The 18,172-nt window shown below is 45.5% G+C and overlaps 3 protein-coding genes across 5 annotated transcripts in view; 1 reads left to right on the forward strand and 2 right to left on the reverse strand.

Moving 5' to 3' along the window:
• Nucleotides 1-18,172, reverse strand: part of LOC135366689 (glypican-5-like) — an 82,307-nt gene that overhangs the window by 34,124 nt on the left and 30,011 nt on the right. Inside the window, exon 2 of the mRNA XM_064599507.1 lies at nucleotides 17,771-17,929. Within this exon, the coding sequence (XP_064455577.1) occupies nucleotides 17,771-17,929 (159 nt within the window). The remainder of the gene's footprint in view (nucleotides 1-17,770; nucleotides 17,930-18,172) is intronic.
• Nucleotides 6,945-11,164, forward strand: LOC135366691 (uncharacterized). 2 transcript variants are annotated; one of them, XR_010414268.1, is made up of 8 exons: nucleotides 6,945-7,124; nucleotides 7,719-7,853; nucleotides 8,026-8,201; nucleotides 8,261-8,420; nucleotides 8,503-8,614; nucleotides 8,702-8,992; nucleotides 9,158-9,340; nucleotides 10,270-11,164. XR_010414268.1 is itself a non-coding variant. In XM_064599510.1 (7 exons), the coding sequence occupies exons 2-5, from the start codon at nucleotides 7,819-7,821 to the stop codon at nucleotides 8,519-8,521; spliced, it is 390 nt and encodes a 129-aa protein (XP_064455580.1). In that variant the 5' UTR covers nucleotides 6,945-7,124; nucleotides 7,719-7,818; the 3' UTR covers nucleotides 8,522-8,992; nucleotides 9,158-9,340; nucleotides 10,270-11,164. The 2 variants fall into 2 exon arrangements, 1 of the variants encoding a protein (XP_064455580.1); XM_064599510.1 differs by having other exon boundaries at nucleotides 8,503-8,992.
• LOC135366690 (uncharacterized) lies at nucleotides 8,701-15,665 on the reverse strand. Of its 2 annotated transcripts, XM_064599509.1 has the most exons (8): nucleotides 13,473-15,665; nucleotides 13,312-13,408; nucleotides 13,055-13,230; nucleotides 12,790-12,969; nucleotides 12,349-12,685; nucleotides 11,542-11,699; nucleotides 11,151-11,468; nucleotides 8,701-8,983 (listed from the first exon to the last, which is right to left on the reverse strand). In XM_064599509.1, the coding sequence occupies exons 1-8, from the start codon at nucleotides 13,654-13,656 to the stop codon at nucleotides 8,949-8,951; spliced, it is 1,485 nt and encodes a 494-aa protein (XP_064455579.1). In that variant the 5' UTR covers nucleotides 13,657-15,665; the 3' UTR covers nucleotides 8,701-8,948. The 2 variants fall into 2 exon arrangements, with proteins under 2 accessions (XP_064455579.1, XP_064455578.1); XM_064599508.1 differs by lacking the exon at nucleotides 8,701-8,983 and having other exon boundaries at nucleotides 10,183-11,468.

The raw sequence follows: 18,172 nt of genomic DNA on the forward strand, positions 1-18,172 counted from the left end.
TGCACGCTGCAAAAAAAGAAAAGAAAAGAAAAATCGTCGTACTGCCACCCGTCGACGGATCCACAGCTTATCTGGCATTCCGTCGTTTCTCACGAATCATAGGCATCCATGTACACCTTAAAAAATTGTCAAGCTGCGACGTCACGTCACTTTTTAGCCAATAGCATTCGTGGTAACTGTCGCAGACGACGGTCTCATGCTCATCGACGTTCTGCAACCGGATCACGTAATGGATTCTCTCAACTGCAGCACATCAAACGATGTTCGGTGGAGGTCTCCGATGACACTTTCACGTCGTCCGATGCCAATCGCGGGTTTTTAAAGAACATATAAATGAAGTAGAGGGGAAAAAATACTTTCCAACCCCGCACATATGTATACTTATGGGTAAGAAGAGATAAGGCTAGAGACCTTACAAAATGTGCACCTTGAAGCAGGAACGCGCAGGAATTCAAACGCGATTACAACCAAACGAGTTTCACCAGTTCGCCCGTTTTAATTCTTCGCAGACGACAATGAAACAAACGCTGTGGCCGTCCTGCTTTTGTGCCTGGATGCATCAACCGTGCTAGAGGGGATTGAAACCGTGCAGGTGTGTGCTGTTGGTGCGCCGTAAATTTGTCGGTATTGATCGAACGCGCATTTAAATCGCGCAAAACGAAAGGGAAGGAGCTCGTCTGCTATTTCGAGGTGCTCGTTATCGCATATCCTGACATGACACCCGATAGAAAGATGGTGGGTACGTGAAAGATGGGGCCGATTAAACGTTGAATGGCACACAAAATCACGTTTTGAAATAATAACAAGTAGTACACAGCGAGAAAAAGCTCCATACGTTCCTCTGTGTCCGTATACACGTGACCTTGATGCTGATGGTTCAGCGTGGGAATGCAAAGCTAGTGTCGTCTGCTAATTTGTTCCTCTTCTTGTCGTCTGCATTGCATGGACGTAGATGCCTGCCGCGCGTGTCATAACCAGCGCCACCTAGACTAAACAAGGCCTGATCGCCAATCGACGTAATGTAGACATTAGTAGGCGTTCCGCCAATCACAGGTTTGAAGACATGAGCACAAGAAGTAGCCATGCAGACATGCCGCAACGGCCATATAAGCAGCCATGCGTAGCCGCATATACCTTCTGCGTTCGAAATTGTCGTCTGCAGCGATTGCTTGAAGCAGACGACACCGCGTCTGGCTTTTGTGATGGTCGCAGAACGTACTTTTCTGCCGTTTCTCAAATCGGATGAAGACAGCGAAAAGAAAGAAAGACAACGTACGTTTACTCGCAAGCCCAGTACATGTACTGCCTCGCCAAATAAGCCCCGAGTGAAATATTCATGGACTATTCGGAAGGGAAATCTCGAAGCACGTACACTGCACACATGGGAATCGACCGCATTATATCATTATACCAGGCTTTCTCCGCATGTATTTTTCAGCCTGGTTTCTATGCCGTTGTCACATGCACGTTGGTCAAATTGTTCTCCAAAGTTGAAAAGTGCGTAGTCGCGTATGTCAACATTCTTGGAAGATAAGGAACCCATGTAGACCCTCGCGTTTTAAGTATGAAGGGAATTGCCTCAGAATGAGAGCTGCCGATATTTCCAACAGAGACTGTTCTTCTTCTGGGCACCGTCCTCATCATTGGCATGGTATGGTTAGGTATGACGTGTTAAAGGTTTAAGGTTTCACGTTTTTTTTTTGTTTTTTTTTTTAACGTGGGGCAAAAATCGCGTTTTATTTCAGGAGCCGTAAAATGAGATAAAATCTGGCGATGTCGGGTGGAAAAGCAGACATTCGAGTGGAAAATGAAAATTAAAAGGAAAGGTTTCCCAATTTTTTTATGCAGAACACGAGATGCCGGGCGACTGTGTTGAATTCGGAGTGCTATCGTATTGGTTGTCCGTATTTGTGACTGAAATTTCATCTTAGCAGCTTCGTTTTCGGGAGTTTTCGGGTTTTTACCTTATACACACTCCTAAAACGGGATTTCACCACATAAGACATTGAAACGCAACCACTGCACAGAATGATACTGTTATCACTCCGGATTTGTGCAAAGTGTGAGGTGAACGGCATTTTGTGGCACTTGATATAACAGCATAAGTGTCACAAAACGGCGTACGCCTCCTGTTTCCAACAAGCTAGGGTCGAGAACGGATGTTGGTTAGGTCAGAGCGTGTTTTACGTTGAAGTTCTCTTTGAAGGGTGTGAAGTGAAGCAAATCGGGGGGGGGGGGGGGGGGTAATTTTCCTTTTCTTTCCTTTTTTTTTTTTTTTTCAGCTCCACCCTAAGACACGAGGCTTTGCTTTCATGCATGAGCTCTTTCGCGCACAAAAAAAAAAAAAGAAGAAGAAGAAAAAGCTGCTTAACAGTTCAACACTTCGCCTTCAAGCCGCTTTTTCCCGCGAAGCTCCTCGGCAGATATTATACAACACGTACCATGCAACCTTCATTATTATGCTAACACCTCAACCGTGCCGCAGCTGCCCATTTTTTATCCCCCCATTTATTTACCTTAACAGTGCACAACATTGCCGAGCCACTTGAAAAGCCCAGTTTTCATTCGAGCACTGCCCAACATATGCGTATGAGAAAATATACACACACACACAGCGGCCGACTGGCTCCCCTTTTTTAGGTGTGCTGGTATCGGCGGCGGCGAAAAGAAGAGAAAAGAAAGCAAAAACAGAGGCGAAATTCCGAAACCGTGACGCACGCGTGTTCTCCTCTTACAACAGACGACTTGGGAGGCGCGAGCAGACAATCTACGATCAGCCCAGAGAGAGAGTGCTCCGCAAAATCGCGTCACAACGGCCCCTAATGTGTCGATCATACACCTGCGGTCGGATATTTCTGCAGGGTGCTCACGAAAAGTGGTACTAAAGCGAGAAAATAATGATGAAAGATGTGTTCCAGCCTCAGAACATCAATTCCCATCAAGTGAGAAAAGTTCGCCTCGTGGAATGACTGCCGTTACGTTTACACTAACACAAAACTTCACCGCACAACACCATCCCAACCAACCATCGTCCCGAATGACGTCCTTCACTCTAAAAACAGAGGGGGGTGTCGAAGTACACTCTTAAAAATGAACTTCACCGCATAGCACGCTCCTAGCCAACCGTCATCTCGAATGATATCGTTATCTGCCCTGATTTGTTGAAAACGGAGGGCGTACGCCTTTTCTGTGACAATTATGAACAGCATAAGTGTCACAAAAATGGCGTACGCCTCCCGTTTTCAACAAATCAGGGCAGATAACGATATCAATCGACATGACGGTTGGCTAAGAGCGTGCTATGCGGTGAAGTTCGTTTCTAAGAGTGTAGCTTGCCGTTGTTGGCCGCACTCAAGCGAGCACCGGGGGCGTACGCCTTTTTTGTGTGGCAATTTGGATATATGATGACTGCCACAAGAACGCGTACGCCCCCCTCTCTCTACGAAACAGAAGCGATCCTTTATTTTTCAAGTGTGAGGAGGGGCAACAACTTAGCGACCACTCTGAAATGCAACTCGTACAGCGCGCTAATAATGTCTATGCTCCAATAAAAAAAAAAAGAAGGAAAAAAAAAGAGTAATCAGTTTCGTAACCCATACTCAAGTATCTTAAAGTTCTTCCTATACTCTGCTGTCGTCACACCGGGCAAACAAACCTTACACTCTTAAAAATGAACTTCACCGCATAGCACGCTCCTATCCAACCACCATCTGGAATGATATCGTTATCTGTCCTGATTTGTAGAAAACGGGGGGCGTACGCCTTTTCTATGACAATTATGAACAGCATAAGTGTCACAAAAAAAGGCGTACGCCTCCCGTTTTCAACAAATCAGGGCAGATAACCATATCATTCGAGATGATGGTTGGCTTGGAGCGTGCTATGCGGTGAAGTTCATTTTTAAGGGTGTACGTGTAACATCACTACACGATTATTTTTGTTACTCTGCTCTAATTGCTTTCGTTTCCAACTATTTCTACTGTACCGAAAGTACGTTTTCCCTTCCGTGTTTAGTGTCGTATATTTCGTGGGGGACACGTATTAGTATCGGGGGACAGCGACCCTGTTTGCTATGGGCGCCCTGTGCATGGTACCGCCAGTTAGAGAAGAAGAAGAAGAAGAAAAATGCAGAGTCAAACGGGGGTGGATTTAAAAGGCTGCCGCAGTGGCATGAGGAAGGGCGAACATTCATAATGCGAGATACCTGAAGACAGGCACTGAAACCAGATATACGTGACATGAAGTAGCAACTACTTCCTCTCTGCAAGGCTGTACTTCGCGTTCGAGACCATTCAGAATCCACTGAGTCGAGACCACCCCCTCCCGCTTCTCTCTCTCTCTCTCTCTCTTACTCGTTAGTTTTGACGCGGAACCGGGAGCTCATATCTGATAACCAGAGATACGATTCTCTATATTTTATCGATTGCGTTTAGGTTTCAGCTTTCGGCTCACGGATGAGGTTTATCTACTACACTCTTAAAAACGAGCTTCACCGCATAACACGCTCCCATAGCCAACCATCACCTCGAATGATATCGTTATCTGCCCTGATTTGTTGAAAACGTGGGGCGTACGCCTTTTTGTGACACTTATGTTGTTCATAATTGTCACAAAAAAGGCATACGCCCCCCGTTTTCAACAAATCAGAGGCGAGAACGATATCATTCGAGATGATGGTTGGCAAGGAGCGTGCTATGCGGTGAAGTTCATTTTTAAGAGTGTATGGAGCAAAAACATGCCGCATGCACACTCTAAAAACAGGACCTCACCGCATAGCACGCTGTGCGCCAACCATTGCCACGAATGATAGGGTTATCGCTACAGAGTCAGAGAGAGAAGGGGGCGTACGCCTTTTTGTGTCAATTTGGATATATACGATAATTCACACTTCACTCTCTCTTCGACTCGGTAGCGATAACCCTATCATTCGTATATGATAATTGACACAAAAAAGGCGTACGCCCCCTCTCTTCGAATCTGAAGCGATAACACTATCATTCGTGGCAATGGTTGACGCACGGCGTGCTATGCGGTGAAGTTCTGTTTTTAGTGTGCATGACGCTTGAACATTCCTCGGCACACGACACATCGCGTCGAATGATTCCCACACTCTTAAAAATGAACTTCACCGCATACCACGCTCCTAGCCAACCATCATTTCGAATGATATCGTTACCTGCCCTCATTTGTTGAAAACGGGAGGCGTACGCCTTTTTGTGACACTTATGCTGTTCATAATTGTCACAAAAAAGGCGTACGCCTCCCGTTTTCAACAAATCAGGGTAGATAACGATATCATTCGAGATTACGGTTGGCTAGGAGCGTGCTATGTGGTGAAATTCATTTTTAAGAGTGCACTTCTAATTCGACACGATCTGGGCCAAAATCCCCGTCTTCTTTATTTTTCTCGTTGCACGATGCTATCCTGCGCCATATTGCACCGACACTGCTAAATTGTCTTTCCACATAATCTCGAACTGTATCCCTCGTCTCCTTCACCACACGAACGCCCTCATCCGCCCTTTGTTTTTTTTTCTTTTTTTCTTTTTTTTTTTTTTTTTGCAAAAGAGAGAGAACGAGAGATACAATCACCGGCGTTAATTCGACCACACTCCATTCCGCCAGATATCCGCTGCTCCCGAAATCCCCGCAGAAAAACACGCCGTTTCCAATTTCCTTCTTTAGCCCCCTTATCGTGCTTCCTACAAGTGTTTACCCGTTAGTAACGTCATTTATACTCATTCAATGTCGCCAACCCAGGTTGGAGAAGAAAGACGAATGGGATGAGACATCTTGGGTCACCTTGAAGTATGTTCGTTATCCTCCGAGGTATACCTGCGCGGGTACCTCTGCGGGTACCTTTGCAGGCAATCGAACGAGGAAGAAATGCCATTTCCCCCTGACAGAGGTCATATCCGAGAACAGATCCGTTAAAGCCGCCAATTTTCGGAGCTCTTTAATCTGCGTTATGCCGTGTGATGTTGTCAGTATCTGCTGCGTACAAGTGGTTAGTTTGAGTAATGGATTGAGTAATGAGTTATGGAAATTCATTATAAAATAAAAGGAGGTAGATAGTAGTACACTCTTAGAAATTAACTTCACCACATAGCACGCTCCTAGCCAACCATCATCCCGAATGACAACGTTCTCGCCCCTGATTTGCTGAAAACGGGAGGAGGAGCCTATTTTGTGTCATTATGCAGGGCACAAAATAGGCTCCTCCTCCCGTTTTCAACAAATCTAAGGCGAGAACGTTGTCATTCGGGATGATGGTTGGCTAGGAGCGTGCTATGTGGTGAAGTTCATTTTTAAGAGTGTAGGTTCCCTAGCTGCTTCAGACAATATACAACAAAATAAAAGTGTGAAGTCAAACGAAAAGTAATTAGAGTATTGAGTAAAAAAATACTAAAAGTGTTTGAGGTAGCGTACGGGTGCCTTTCGGCAAAAGTATACTGAGTAAGATACTAAAATACAAACAAAAGTGTTTAAAATGAATTATTTTGCGTACGGTGCTCAAGATACGTGCAAGTCTGCTGCTGGATTTTTGGGCTTTTCTTTAGCTTTTGTGCAGGTATTTTGGAGGAGGGGGTGGTGTTAGAGGATTGGGGGGGGGCAGCTGGGAAGATAACCTGGTTGAAGTTGTTTCAAAATGTGCTAAAACAGTGCGAGTACAACAGTGAATTGCACTCAGCGAGTCGCTTCGACTTTGTGAGGCTCATCCGTCTGAAATTCCAATGCTTCTTTGCACTGCTTCAATAAATCTTAGTCATCGTCCCCAATATTACGCGCAATTTTTTCAAATTTTAATATTAAAAAAAAAATGACGATCGTGAAATGTGCGAAAGCAAGGTCTCGTGAAAATCGCAACTTTTTGCGGAATTCAAAAATTTCGGAATCGCGAAAGAATCGTGCATTGAAGTTCTACAACAATGGGTCTCTTTCGATATTGCTGCTGCGCATGCGCGCAGTGTCCACGATCGGAGGCGCAGAGTAACGTTCTTTGCGTTCCTAACAGATGGCGATTCATCCTGCCGATTCACGCGCCACGCGTTTCTCCAGTCACGCGAGCGTAGGCGATCCCAGACGAGAACTCGCTGGCGCAGCTCCAGGTTTGGTTTATACACGTAAGTGGGTTTGTTTTGACGAGCGATAAGAGTGCGCTTTGGGCTTTTTGAAGAGTGGTTCGTTGAAGAGATCCCAGGTTGCGATGATATTTGGCCCGTTCACTTGTCCTATATATTTCTGGTGCTGTAGTACCAGTTGTCACCTGTGCTTCTCTTGCTAGTAACCATCCAATGTGTGTATGTATGTTGCTTTGAACTGTTTATTAAATATATTCTCTATAAATATATTCTTAAATATATCCTAATCATATGACTGAAGCCACCATATTGCGACCTTGAGTTGCTCGGCCAGAGTCGGTGGAACCCACTCGTATTTGCGAAAGAAATCCCAATCATGTGATCGTTTCATAGTTATTGTTTTCCTGCGTTCACAGCTAAGTATCTAAAAAGCGGGAATATAACTTTTTACTGTTCCGGTGGAGCGCTTAAACCGTTTAAGAGGTTTTAACCGACTAGAAAAGGTCCTGGCTTGTTCTTGCTGCGGCGTCTGCGGTCAGGTTGGGATTGGATTGGATTTGTAGCACACTATAATCCGCTGTGAGCCAACTTCGGAACACAATGCATCAAGATAATAGGTGGTTTTCATACGGACAGCCGCCCCTAAGCATGCTGGGAAATCGGACTTCCGGTTCGACGGGTACGCGGTTGCCGTTGACTCATACCAGTATACCGCTCTTTCTATGCCCGTTTTGCGATGGCTGCGTGTCATCAAAAGGATATTTCAGCAAGGTAGGCAATTTTTGTAACCTTCAGCTTTATCTCCTGAGTGCTTGCCCACCGTAATGTGCCGGGAATAATGTTTTTTTTCGGGTCGGCCGTAGTGAACATGCCCGGCGAAGCAGCCGATGCATGTAGGTGTGGGGGCAGGCTCATATACTGAGATTCTTTCTATCTTTCGCAGCGACAAGCTTCTGGATAATGTTAATTACAAAGAGAGAAAGTACTGGCAGTGCCAGGAACTATGGCCTACGATCAAAGAGGAGGATATACGTGCCTACTTCGTCACACGTGAGGGTCTCGACGGCAACGCGGTTGAAGCCCACAAATCAATGAATGCTTACTTATATGTGACATCAGGTAACTAGTAGATCCCTTTTGAAAGTGTATGCGTTCTATAAATTCTGCTCCTTGATTAGGGAAGGTGCACAGCATTCACGTGTCCGTACCGGAGCCAGGACTGGTTGTTCTCAAAGGAACAGTAAGCCCATCCCAGAGGTCGTGTGACCCGTACGTGTGCTGGGTCCTGGCAGAAAAAAGTGGAAATATAAAGGATGCGACGTGCACTTGTATGGCGGGGTACGTACTGGTGATTTTAATTTTGTGCATCCCTTTGCATTTGCAGTTTCTATTCCTAACTGTGTCCCTTCATGTGCAACAGGCCCTGCTGCATATCATGACTGCATATCATGACTGCATATCATGACTGCATGCTTCCTAAAGTATGACTATTTGCTGGAGACATCACTCTGCCTTAGTCATCCTTTATTTTGGTGAGAAACACCTTTATTGTGTATCTGTGATTGTATTTCTGGAGCGATCAGTATTATCATATTAATAATGAACATCTCTGACCTCAGGCTTATCATTTCCAAACGTTAACAGTGGATACCTTGTACTGAAGCACACAACACAAAAGACATGTACAAAATTTTCTTTCGATCATTTATTGTGGACATCTAATATTGCAAAACTCTTCAACTGACGGATTGTAATGATATCTTCCCGTTCCATCTTCGTGAAGGCTAGGGAAATCTTGTAGCCATTCCGCTGCCGTGTGCTTCGTAGTTACAAGGTGGCATAAGGAGAAGGAAGAACGCCCTGTTCCTACAGATGTTCCGTGCCAGTGGTTGGTGCCTCGGCTGAAAAGGGTAAGTACATGGCAGTGAGTGAAGATTTAGAAGAAAATGTAGCCATGTGGGCAGCTGTTACCATTTCCATTTATTTTAACCTTAAAAGGCTTCACACACAAGCAACCTGCCAAATAATCTGCAAACCCTTTTAAGATCTAAAGTTCGCAAATAAATTCGGAATAGGTAACTCCCAAGGCAGCTGTGGATCTGGAATACAGTCACCACTCACTGGAGAAGAGGAAATCAAACAGCGTCCCATCAAAGAAGGCTGCCTTGGAGAAGAGGAAATCAATCGGTGCCCCATCAAAACAGGCTGCAACCACCTGCGCTATCGACGTCCCTGCTCTGATTTCTGAGCTTAAAAAGGTACTGCCACATTTATTTTTGCAAAACTCCCACTCGCTGCAGTGCCGTGAGACATTGCAGTAGTGGAGTAGGCTCATATACCACACAGAAAGGGAACAAAATAATACAGTTCACATGTAAGCTAAAGATGAAACAATGATCCAGCATGGGTATCTGTTTAGATGAAAAGATGCAGCTGTTTTGAGACAGCTTCATGCAGCAATGAGTTCCAATCTCACAAGCTCGTCACAAACCGGGATGATCAGTCCTGAACAACATGAAAGCAGGTGTCTCAGGAAATATTTGCACTGAGGCCAGTTATCTCTGTATATATCATGAGCTGATTTGAGCAGACAGTGCCTTCTGCATAGGCCTAATGACGCTCCTCACGTCTTTGCCAACTAGCAGGAACAAGTCTGTGTGGAATAATTGCCTATAACAAATCTAGCTGCTATATTTTGTACCAATCCAATTCTCTGTAGCCCATATATGCTGCGTGTCCCAAGATAAGCTCCCCAGACCATTGTACGAACAGAGCGATAAACAGAAACCTGAAGCAATCTTTGTGGTACTTGAGTTCCACTCGTGGTGTAGAACCTGTTTCTACCTCAAGTACCACAAAGACAACGTCAGGTTTCTGTTTATCGATCTGTTCGTAAAATGGCCTGGGGAGCTTTTCTTGGGACACATGGTATATACATTGTCTTTTTTTTATTGGAAACACAGTGCTTCACAAAGCCTGCAATAAATGGAAACTGGAGGCTATCTTTACGATACCTGGGGAACAAACAGGTGCTATTAATTCTGTAGCACCTGTTTTTTGCTCAAGTAGCAGAAAGATAGCACTCATTTTTCTTTTGTTGCTTTGTTAGTGAAGCGCAGTGTTTCCAATACAAAAAGACACCCTGTATATGTGCAGCACTTAATTTAGTCGCATTCATTTCCTCTAGGTTGCACCGACTGCAAGGTTTTTCACGTTGGTTGAAAGGAACACTGCACAAGTTACAGAAAGTGGGCATACTGAAACAGCTGCTGGTGTGTACCACATATCCCTTCATCAACCTCTCTGCAACTTTAAGCCAGATCCAACTTGCAAGACACCCTTAGAGCTTCTAAGCATCACCAAAGAAGATTCTGACAAAATCGAACTTGAAACAAGGACACAAAGAAAAAGCAGCTCCTGGTTCCTCCACCGGAAGGGACGAATAACAGCATCAGTGTTCAAGGAAGTTTGCTCTTCAAGGATGGTCAAGTGCTCTAGCCTCATCAACAAGCTGTTCCGACCGACCATAATCAATGCACCAGCCGTGCAGTATGGCATTGACAATGAAGACAGAGCAAAAGAGGCAGTGCTGAACACACTGCAAGGAAGCCATACTGGTGCTCGGCTACAAGACTGTGGGCTGATGATATCTCCAAGGTACCCTTATTTAGGATGCAGTCCTGATGCTATATTCCACTGCGAATGCCATCCACCTGCACTCGTCGAAATCAAGTGCCTCTACTCACTGAGGAAAGTTCATCCTTCAGAGGTTGCTGAAGAAGGACAGAAACAACGCGACTTCTGCCTGGACGCCCACGGTGACTTAAAACTGTCACATAAGTATTATTACCAAGTGCAAGCTCAGCTACACTTAAATTCTGTTGGTAGCACAGTATGCTATTTTTATCTCCATGTGGATCAAGGGGGACTATTACTTTCAATCCCAAAGGAAGAGGGATTTATGTCCAGAAACGAAGAGAAACTGAAGCTCTTTTTTGAAAAAATAGTGCTGCCAAGGATCTGTAGTAGGTATTGATTGTGTAGGAACAATATGTAAATAAAACTCACCTTTATTTGCAAGCGATAGTGAAAAGTTTGTGAGCCCGGCAACCACGGAGAGAATGTTGTCAAAATCTTGAACAAGATGGTAGGGGACTGTGTTAGTCAGTATCCTCCACTTTTTTATGTGCCCAATTGCCCTTTCCACGATTATCCTTGACGACGATATTCGTCTTGAACTTTCAACTTCATTGTGGAGCAACTGCGTTCTTCCTTTTGTGAAAGCCGGTGTTATCAGCTGCACGTCCCGCAGGAAAAACTCCTCATGGAGAAGGAAACCCCGGTCTGCTAGAATCTGGTCACCTGGTAGCAACATACCTAGGAACCCTGCAACACACATAGTGGTTGCTCATAAATTGTGCCCAGTCCCGATTGCTTGCCCCCCAGCCCACTGACTTACCACTCTGAAGAGTTATCTCCTTGTCCGAAATTCGTCCACCATAAACAGGAGAGACGAAGGTGATTGCGCCATGTGTATTCACACAGACGAGGAACTTCAGTGTGGAGCCCTGTTTGTAGTTGCTCCACACTTCTTGCTGCGTGGACAGGTTGAAAGGCCTGGACATCAAGGCAAAGATGTTCAAGGTTGCATAAACCTGAACAATTTCACATGCTCAGTATAGTCGTCATTAGGACTGCACAAATCCTTGAAGTAGTGAAAGGAATAATTAGGTGTCCAGTTCAACTTTCGAGGCCAATACAAAACCAATGTGTGATGAAACCAGACGAAAATGAATATACCAGCTTTTGTCCGACATGCATATTTGTGTATAATCAAGCACATTGCAGAAGTCTGATGGTACTCTTCATGCAGATTGCTAAGGAGGGGGCCCTTTTTGGATGCCTTGTTGGCTGCACAGCCAACAAAGTTGCTTAGAGTAATAGAGCTCTTAGAGCTGCTTAGACTGTATTTTTAGAGCAAGTAATTTTGTAAGTGGTCTGATTACAATTTTGAGTTGTCGAGTTCATTACGTTCACAAGCATCGACTTTTGCTTTTCAGAAATCGGGAAGTAACAGGCAAAACCGTGTACTACTTTTTTTTACTCATTACCCCATTAAATTTGGAGTCACGTAATATGTGACAGTACAAATTCTTGCCTTTTTCACAAGGCTAAAAGCGATGGTAATGAGTGTTTTTTGTTATGCGTGTGCACGTCCTGACAATCACATTGTTTGTTCATGAAAAATTGCACAAGAGCTACGTACCTCGACACTGGAACTTCAGTGCAGTCTATAATGCCCCTTAGGTTTGGGAAATGGTGCCGTTCTTTTGTTGTGAGCCAGCTCCTCGCTATGTCGGGATCAGGGAACACTATCAGCTGTCTACACACTGAGGACATGGGGGCCAGCCAGTCTTTGAATATCCGGCTAGCAGTGGGGACGGACACATGAAACCTGTAGGCTAGGTCTGTTATGTGCAGACCGAGTCTCAGGCGCATTAAAAACAGCAGCAGTTGGCTTGGGTGTGGAAGGCATTTGCGTGCAGGTGGTAATGCAGCAACCACAGCTGCCAGCACTGCCAAGAATGTTGCCTTTGTGAGCCCTGTACACGAGGACATTGTGCATTAACATTCAAGTGTTTCCTTAGGGCTACAGCAAATGCCTGTACCACATGGAGAAAGAAATGCACAACAAAGGCACACATACCTGTGTAGAAAGTCACCTTCTTTTCGCTCATCTGCCCAACATCCTGGCACGTATTCAGCTTTGCTTTCAGCCTCCTGCACCTTCGTCTCAGTGTGGAAACCTCGTCGCTGAGTGCATCCCGTTCTTTGACCAAGGAGTAACAGTTTGCACACATCCCTGTTGATTCTGTCGCCTGGACCTCTGTGAAATATTGTTGTTTGATGCATTTAAATAAGAATCCATATTTGCAATGATGTTGACTGCAGTTGTATGTACTTTAACTTGCCTGCGTCTACCATGTTGTCACCAGTTGGCGACCCTTCCGCTGCGTCCATGCTGTCCACATCGCTCATACTGTCCATATCGTCCAAACTTTCTACAGCAGTGTTGATACTGGAGCAGCTAGCCTGCTGTTCCTGCGATGCCAACCGTTTTCGCGATATTGCAGCATGGCGATGATGCCTGGCAATGTTCAGGAAAGGTTTAGTGATGTTCAGTACGTGCTATGACAGTGTTCTGGAAAACATCAGTAAGTGCACGTACATTTCAATCCTCCTGCGTGATCGGGCACGACTATCGTTGTTGTACGAGAAGATAGACGGCACATAATCGACGTGGCTGGGGTCGTCGCTGCGTTTCTCTATTGAACAAAATATGCGACGGTAACGCATATGAACGGCGCTTTTCGAACACAAAGACATTACCTTCGACAAAATGCGCAGAGCACACACGTGCGCCGACGCCGGGAATCCACAAGTCGCCGTTCTTTTGCTTTCGTCGGAGCGCTACTGCCCATTGCATCTTACGCTGAGGGTCCCAAGGTACTCGGAACACCTTGTGACCCTTCTCCGTTGAGTTGGTGCAACCCAGGGCCGAACACCCAACCATTTTTGCCTGTCAAATTGCGAACCCACGAAATGGTCGGCTGTTTATACGCTAGCGAACAGGCAAACGCGCGGGAACCTCGACCCGGAAGTCCAAGATGACGTCACGCCCGTAGGTCCAGATTTTGGTGCGGTATGGTGCGGTGGGTTAGCAAGCTCATGGCTGCCGCCAGTGTTTAGCGCGTCGAATGGGAAGAAATGTAGTACATGGGAAAATGGCGACTTAGGCCCATTTGCAAGTCACCGATTTTAAGGTTTTAAGGCGGACTCATATGCGATCTAGTTAAGTTCGCTTCCGGCGAGAGATGGCGGCACCGTCGGAATTTTTTTTTTTTTTTTTGCTTTTCTCCCGCGCTCTAAAGAAGTGATGTAATCGGCGCCAGCGTGCACAACATGCTAGCGAATGACAAAACCAGTATTTTCATAAGCAGGGATCTAGAAAACTGCAGTAACCTTGTAGAATTTGTTGACTGCAATCAATTCCTAGACTGCTACTGTAGGGAATGACATCATTTTGGTCCAGGTATCGCCGCCGTGCGTGCCCAAAGAAGCGGTTTTGTTGCATCTCCCACAGACTCCCATGTATTGAAAATTTCACAAATTTTTATTCGTCAAAAATCAGTGGATCGCTTCAGGCGTTCAAAAAGCGTGTCATTCCCTAGATAAAGTCGAGAGGAACACGCCTGTACCTGTCTCGTGTAGAAATTTAGCGAGGTTTACGAGAACCCTGTGAACAAAAATTCCCACATAGACTTTCTTAAGAAGAGAGTCCGCCTTAACTCCATAGTTATCAACCCTAATCTTATTACAATGCCGTTTTGGCTTCCATTTCCCGGTAGCTATTGCGTAAACGGTGTGCAGTGATCATCGCGAAATTTTTGAAACCAAGTTCCCAAGTGGAAATTGTGCCCCACACCTACAAAAACAACAACAACAACAACATGGAGATATGTTCTTACTGTAACCACGTTAATTCCATGTTACTCTTCCGTCCATTTTATATTGTGATCAAGCCCCTCTCCAAAGTCAACCCCATCAGTCTGAATTTAGTTTGCCGACGAACTTAGACGAATAAAGACATTCACTTAGTATCCACCGCAATGCCGGATCTCCAAATACCGTCACGTACGCATACACAAATCAGGGAAATCACGCGCACAAAATACCAGGTAACACTTTCTCACTTCGTGGGAATTATTTTAATTTCCGAAGCGTACACCGGTACATCTCTCCTCCCCCCTCTTCATTTTACGTCGCGTACGTGACCCGTGGAAAATGTGTTTGACATTGAAAGGGGTGCAAAAGGGGTTACACCCACTGAACTGAACGGAGATATTCAAACACCTGTCAAGATCTGCGTGACGCGAGCGCTATATGCAGATGCGGCGTCAGTGCGACATCCGTTAGATGGCGCTGTTTCCGCCCGCCTGTGTATGATGAGGCATTTTTCTTTCTCACCGCTGTCAATGACGTTACGCATTTTGTGTTTTTTTTTTACTTTTCTCTTTTTTGAAAAAAGAGGGCGGCGGATGCGGTCGACATGTACGCAGAATGTCGGTATTTCACGGCGTACACGCGCTGCTCACCGATCCGATTTGCCCCCGCCCCCATCCTCGCCCCCGCCAGAAAATGATGCGAGAACGGCGTTTCATTGATGTTGGAATGGCACGAGTGTATTGAATCGGAAAAAAGATAAAAACGGAGCGGTTATACCCCTGCGCCCTACAAACAGCACTTCACCGCATAGCACGCTGTTCGCCAACCATTGCCACGAATGATAGGGTTATCGCTGTTGATTTGGAGAGAGAGAGAGAGAGAGAGGTGGGGGGGATACGTCTTTCACTACCATTATCATATAGTATCCAAATTGTCACAAAAAGGCGTACGCCTCCCTCCCTTTTCGAATCAGAAGGTGATAACTCATGATCATTCGTGGCAATGGCTGGCGCACATCATGGTATGCGATGAAGTGTTGTCTTTAGAGTGTACACACTTAGATATGAACTTCGCCGCATAGCATGCTCCTAGCGAACCATCATCTCGAATGATATCGTTATCTGCCCTGATTCGTTGAAAACGGGAGGCGTACCCTTTTCTGTGACAATTATGAACAGCATGAGTGTCACAAAAAGGCGTACGCATCCCGTTTTCAACAAATCAGGGCAGGTAACGTTATCATTCTAGATAATGGGCTGGCTAGGAGCGTGCTATGCGGTGAAGTTCATTTTTAAGAGTTTACAGATGTCAATACCGAAACGGTGAAGCACCTCCTTCCCTAATCCTCGACAACCGCGCCAGAGCCGCGGCACCACAACACCACGGAGCCGTAAAACGTCGTTAAAATGAGCCGAAATTACCGAGTAACAACAACACAACCACCATCGACGTATTCAAAGTGCCCTCAAAGCCTTTCCGTTCATACTGCGCACAAAATACCTGTTATACGGGTAAATACCTGCCGGGAGAGTATATGTTCATATACAGGACAATCACGTTTTATGATGCGTGCACAAAAGCATCATTGTGGGACGACAAAAGGACGCCCACTTTGGAAAGGTATTTTTAGTGATGGGTTTCGTCCGTGTAACTCAAGTTGGGATTCTCATTCCTCTTTTTTTTTTTTTTTTTTCCCCTTCGACTTTTATCGCTGGAAGAGCACGAACCCGAGGGCGTCAAACGGCGACGTCTCGACTATCTTTTTGCGACGGCGGCGGAGGTGGTGGTCGTCGGATGATTTTTTTTTTTTTTTAAGGAACGTGTACAATCGAAGAGGGAGACAGCGATGGAGAAAAAAAAGTCTGGCCCAAACGTGTACCATGTTAGTAAAAATCGGGCGATGGTGACTTTAAGGTGACATGTGACACAGTGATGTGATGACAGTATGACGTGGTGTGAGTATTTAGTGCAGTGTTTCTCAAACTGTGGGTCATGACCCCAAAATGGGTCCTGGGCCTTTTTCTGGGGGATCATGGGGGGTCCAACTATATCTCCATTCTGCTCGCCGTAACAGAGATGAATTTTCACAGGCCGATGCACTGTTTACACACTGTCCTGATGACATACAAGACGAATTCTTGGAGCTCATCAACAACACCGCAGCAAAAGAGTTCCAAATCAGCCAAAGAGGAGAACAATGCTTTGGACTGTGGTGCGGGCTTCAAACCGTAGCTGACTTAATCTCGGGGGGTCGTGGGTTCGGGCCCCACGTTGGGCGCCAGTTGTGGAAACCTAAGTAAAAACTCATGAAAATCCACCTTCTGAAATAAATCGCTGAAAAATCCACGCCCTCAAAATAAACACTGTCAATGTGACTTTCATTTGCTTAAACGACAGGGCGTTTTCTGTTTCGAGATCGTGAATTTCGAGATAGAAAATTTCGCAATCGGGAGTATCGAGCGACAACCGTACTATTTTCGAGGCAGACGTAGGGAACGTCGGCCGTCCACCAATCAGAGAGGATTTATTTCGAAGAGTCGATTTCGTCAAGTGGATCTCTACGAGTTGATTTTGCCACCGTGGATATTGACAGAGTTTACGCTTAAAAATTTATTTTCAAGAGTGGATTTTTACGTGGTTTATTTTTCAATGTTTTATTCTTCAGTGATTTATTTCGGCGTCATCCCAGTGACAGTGAAGTGACTCATGATCTACATCTCTATACATCAGCCAAAACCGCATGTCATACAACTTCCCGCCGATTGAAACATCTTCCATCCCACGGAGAGATTTTAAAAAACGCACAAAAAAACAACAAAAACAAATAAAGGCGTCACTACCTGTGAATTCGTGCGTGCGTGCGTGCGTGCGTGCGTGCGCGCGCGCGCGCGCGTGTGTGTGTGTGTGTGTGTGTGTTAAACCTTAAGTGGGTCAACGAAAATGACAACCTAGACTGTATATCATCGCCGCAAAATATACTTTTTACATTTCACCATTGTCCCGTCGCGCGCGCGCCTCCATTTATTTTCATTGCCCTTTCGCGTATTCCTTTCCGCGTGCTCGCTCCTTCCGTCCTGATTGATTGATTGATTGATTGTTGCGGTGTAGGTTAACAAAGCGGGCGACATCCAGACGCGACTAGTGTCCTCGAGACTGGAGAGAAGAAGAAGAAAGGTGCTTACCCTTGAGCGAGGTCGCAGAGTCCCTGAGGAAGTCCACCAGGGTCGTCGTGGTCCCACGCAGCAGAACTCGAAACCGCTGTATGGACCAGCGATGGAGTTCCTGTTCAGCAGCTGGGGTACAGCAGCTCTGGCCGCTCCGGCATATCGACAGAGAAGCACCTGAAGGAAGGCAACAGTGAATAAAGTACCGATCTGGGTCTCTTGGTCACGCATGATAAAAATAAGACGGTGCAAACAATAAGGACGGTACAGGACGAACACACATCACTTTGAACAAATGTTTACAGTGTTGGATCATTAAACATCTGTTGTGTCGTCCTTATTGTTTTTAGCACTGTTTTAGCGATTTTATAAAGGTAACAGTGGTCGGCGGCCTTTCGAGAACAACTGAATACGGAGATA

Source organism: Ornithodoros turicata, chromosome 8, assembly GCF_037126465.1.
Source record: "Ornithodoros turicata isolate Travis chromosome 8, ASM3712646v1, whole genome shotgun sequence".
Lineage (NCBI taxonomy): Eukaryota > Metazoa > Arthropoda > Arachnida > Ixodida > Argasidae > Ornithodoros > Ornithodoros turicata.

Bases quoted from the DNA above. Each gene is read 5' to 3' on its own strand.
- LOC135366691 (XM_064599510.1), top strand. From the start codon at position 7,819: ATGGCTGCGTGTCATCAAAAGGATATTTCAGCAAG. The intron at 7,854-8,025 runs GTAGGCAATTTT...TATCTTTCGCAG, and splicing joins CAAAAGGATATTTCAGCAAG to CGACAAGCTTCTGGATAATG. The intron at 8,202-8,260 runs GTAACTAGTAGA...CTCCTTGATTAG, and splicing joins TTACTTATATGTGACATCAG to GGAAGGTGCACAGCATTCAC.
- LOC135366690 (XM_064599508.1), bottom strand. From the start codon at position 13,656: ATGGTTGGGTGTTCGGCCCTGGGTTGCACCAACTCAACGGAGAAGGGT. The intron at 12,686-12,789 runs GTATGTGTGCCT...CCTCGTGTACAG, and splicing joins GAAGGTGACTTTCTACACAG to GGCTCACAAAGGCAACATTC. The intron at 11,469-11,541 runs GTAAGTCAGTGG...TGTGTGTTGCAG, and splicing joins GGAGATAACTCTTCAGAGTG to GGTTCCTAGGTATGTTGCTA.